This window comes from Notothenia coriiceps, unplaced genomic scaffold (genome assembly GCF_000735185.1).
Source record: "Notothenia coriiceps isolate Sejong01 unplaced genomic scaffold, NC01 NC01_scaffold00038060, whole genome shotgun sequence".
NCBI lineage: Eukaryota > Metazoa > Chordata > Actinopteri > Perciformes > Nototheniidae > Notothenia > Notothenia coriiceps.
In genome coordinates, this window is record NW_011370761.1 from 1 (window position 1) to 2,838 (window position 2,838).

At 41.8% G+C, this 2,838-nt stretch overlaps 1 protein-coding gene across 1 annotated transcript; it reads right to left on the reverse strand.

The window, feature by feature from the left end:
- Positions 1–736: 736 nt before the first annotated feature.
- On the reverse strand, positions 737–2,756 carry LOC104967966 (pyridoxal-dependent decarboxylase domain-containing protein 1-like; the record flags this gene model as incomplete). The annotated part of the gene is made up of 4 exons (XM_010797509.1): positions 737–879; positions 983–1,101; positions 2,385–2,559; positions 2,651–2,756. Coding segments are annotated over 4 exons (543 nt in total), but the record flags the coding sequence as incomplete, so codon positions are not given.
- Between the last annotated feature and the right edge of the window lie 82 nt (positions 2,757–2,838).

The window sequence follows — 2,838 nt, forward strand, 5'->3', positions numbered from 1 at the left end:
GTTGATTAAACACTATCTGACCATGAACTGAGTTTGATCCTAAAAACCTAAGAACTTCGCAAGCAGAAGATAAACACCTTGAAAAGTCAGGCAGAAAAGCAGACACAGTTTTTCAAAAAAATAACGAAGCACTTTTAAAGTAAGATAAAAAACCTTTTCAATTTCTTTTACTGAGAGTTTGTGTGTGAGTGCACAAAATGTTCATTGTTATGTTGTTATGTTAACTGGCCTCTGAATACTGGTAGGAGAGGTTTAATTCAATTTCTGTCAATATTATGGTGTGTGACATTTACAATAAATCTGTCTGAGCAGAGCTATGTGTGTCTCTCTGTGGGGAGGGTCTTTGAGTGTGTGTGTGTGTGTGTGTGTGTGTGTGTGTGTGTGTGTGTGTGTGTGTGTGTGTGTGTGTGTGTGTGTGTGTGTGTGTGTGTGTGTGTATAAAGTTTTAGATTTTCATTTTAATCTGTGAGAGAGAGAGAGGGGAGGAAGAAAGTGAAGGAGCACAGAGAAAGGCTGAGAACAAAAGAGAGAAGGAGGGAGGGGGGGTGCACGTGCATCTGTGACTGTGTGTTCGATGTGGCTCTTTGCAGTAACATAGTCAAAATGTTGGCTCTTAACCTCTGACTGGTTGGCCACCCCTGGCCTATTGTGTTATTTTGCTACTGCAGAACGTAAAATATTTATTCATCTTTGATGAGACTTTTTGCAACTACGCCAACCTTCCAGTATTCTATACATTTATATTTATAGCAGTTACCCTTCCGCTTTCCTCTATGTCCCTCCCGAGGGCAGCTACTGTGTCCACCAACTCTGAAACATCCATGTCCTCGGTCACCATGCCAACAAAGATACAGTCCTCCTCTGTCCCAAACTCAGGGCCTGTGAGGGGACATGAGACAGGAAACGAACACACCAAAACAATCAATCTTACTTCACGGAAACATGTAAGTCTCACAGGCCTCTGAGATGTGCGAGTGCTCACCGGAGGAAAAGATGATGTCAGAGTCCAGTTCTTGAAGTTTCTTCAGTAGCTCACTGTTGATCTTCTGCAGCTCCTCCTCCCTCCTGCTCTCATCCATCCCCTCAGCCTGAGGCTCGTACCTACACATCGCAATCAGAATTCATGGGTCACACAGAGGGGACGTTCACATGATGATAGAGACAAAATAAGAACAGTATTTAGTAAAATGAGCACTTTAAAAATGTAGAATCAAATAATAATTACACATTCCAAGTATAAAAAGGTAAGTAGCAACATTACAACAATTACATGAAAGTAATGAGGAAGTTGCAGCAGGACAGTATTAAATTCCATAATTACTATTGAATATTGACTGAAATAAGGTCTGTGGTTAACACAAGATGAAGAGATTTTCACATTTATTTCGCACACATCAATATGTCAGTAAATACCCCACTGGTGGAGGTCTGAAGCTGCTATGTGTCATAAAACAGCTGCTGCTAACAAGTGTCTAAATGAGACTACTAAACAACATCACGCTGAACATTTGCCGCCCTTAGCTTAGCGCTGGTGTTGTGAAGTCATGTGACTGTGCTGTAGTTTGTTTATAGCCTCACTTATTGAGATGTAATCTACACTTCAAAAATCATAAAGTGGTGTGAAAATGTATCATAAATGTTTGTTTGCCACAGAGCTTTTTTTTTTTTATTCCAAAATTATTTGGAACAATCCCATTGCTTTTTGTCGAGGGAGCCCTTGGGATGCTAACTTCTAGGTTGGCGCTAAATATACGTCACCACTGCACCACTCTATTATGATCCAAACCATGGTTATTGTCTGTGGCCAGGAGGCGTTTTCATACGTTTCGGGCAGAAATCATGTATTTGTACCATAGGTCAACATGTCACAACAGTCACAGGACTAGATCAATTCTCAAATCCAACACATTACGAAATATTTAATAAGTATTTTGATATTGCAAGTATACAGTATAATTCAACAGTTTTGTTTTCCTTTCTAAAGCAGCATATTGTGGCTGCTTCACTGAAAATATTAAAGAACATTTAACATATGTTGTAACACAAGTTTCCTTGTAATTACACTTGTCTGGTTAATATTACAGTTAATGTAGTAGTAGTTCATTGCTGGTAATGTGATGCTCATGTTTATATAATACGAAGATTGTTATTGCCAATGAAGAAGTTTGTCCTAATAACGTCCAGAAGAGACATTAATTAATGTATCTAAGGTCAAACATGTAATTGTGTAACTTAAGCACCTCTCATGATATTTGTAATACGAATGTAAGAAAATAAATGGATGCACTATTTTGGGTTGAGGCACCTGTTGGAGTAGCTTTGGATATCAGCGTCAGATTAATGAATGTGATGTGACAGCAGGCCCTCAAAGACTCCTCTCTTACCGGACAGCGCCGAGGCCGGGCCAGCTCAGCTGCTCTCGGTACGCGAGCGAGGGCGAGTGTCGGTGGACCTCCTCTCTGAAGTCCTGCCTGAGGCTCATGGTGGAGCACATGGCAGGCACCAGCTCCGACAGCTTCTCCACCAGCTCCTCTGTGTTCTCCTGCTGCGTGCCCAGGACTGGACACAGGCAGAGAACCATGGTGTTGTTTAACCCTTATTACAGTATCTAAGATATCTCAAGGACACTGTGTGAGTGTGTGGAGGCTACCTGCAGCAGTCAGGAGGGGGCTGAAGCGAACACATGCGCCTTCGTCCTCCAGCTCCACCACATCTACTCCACTGGAGGGGACCCACTGAACCAGCTGTTCTCCTAACTACACACAGAGGAATACACACATCAACTGTGGGGTAGTGTTAATTTCGTTGACTAAAACTATGACGAAATATGTTCGTCAA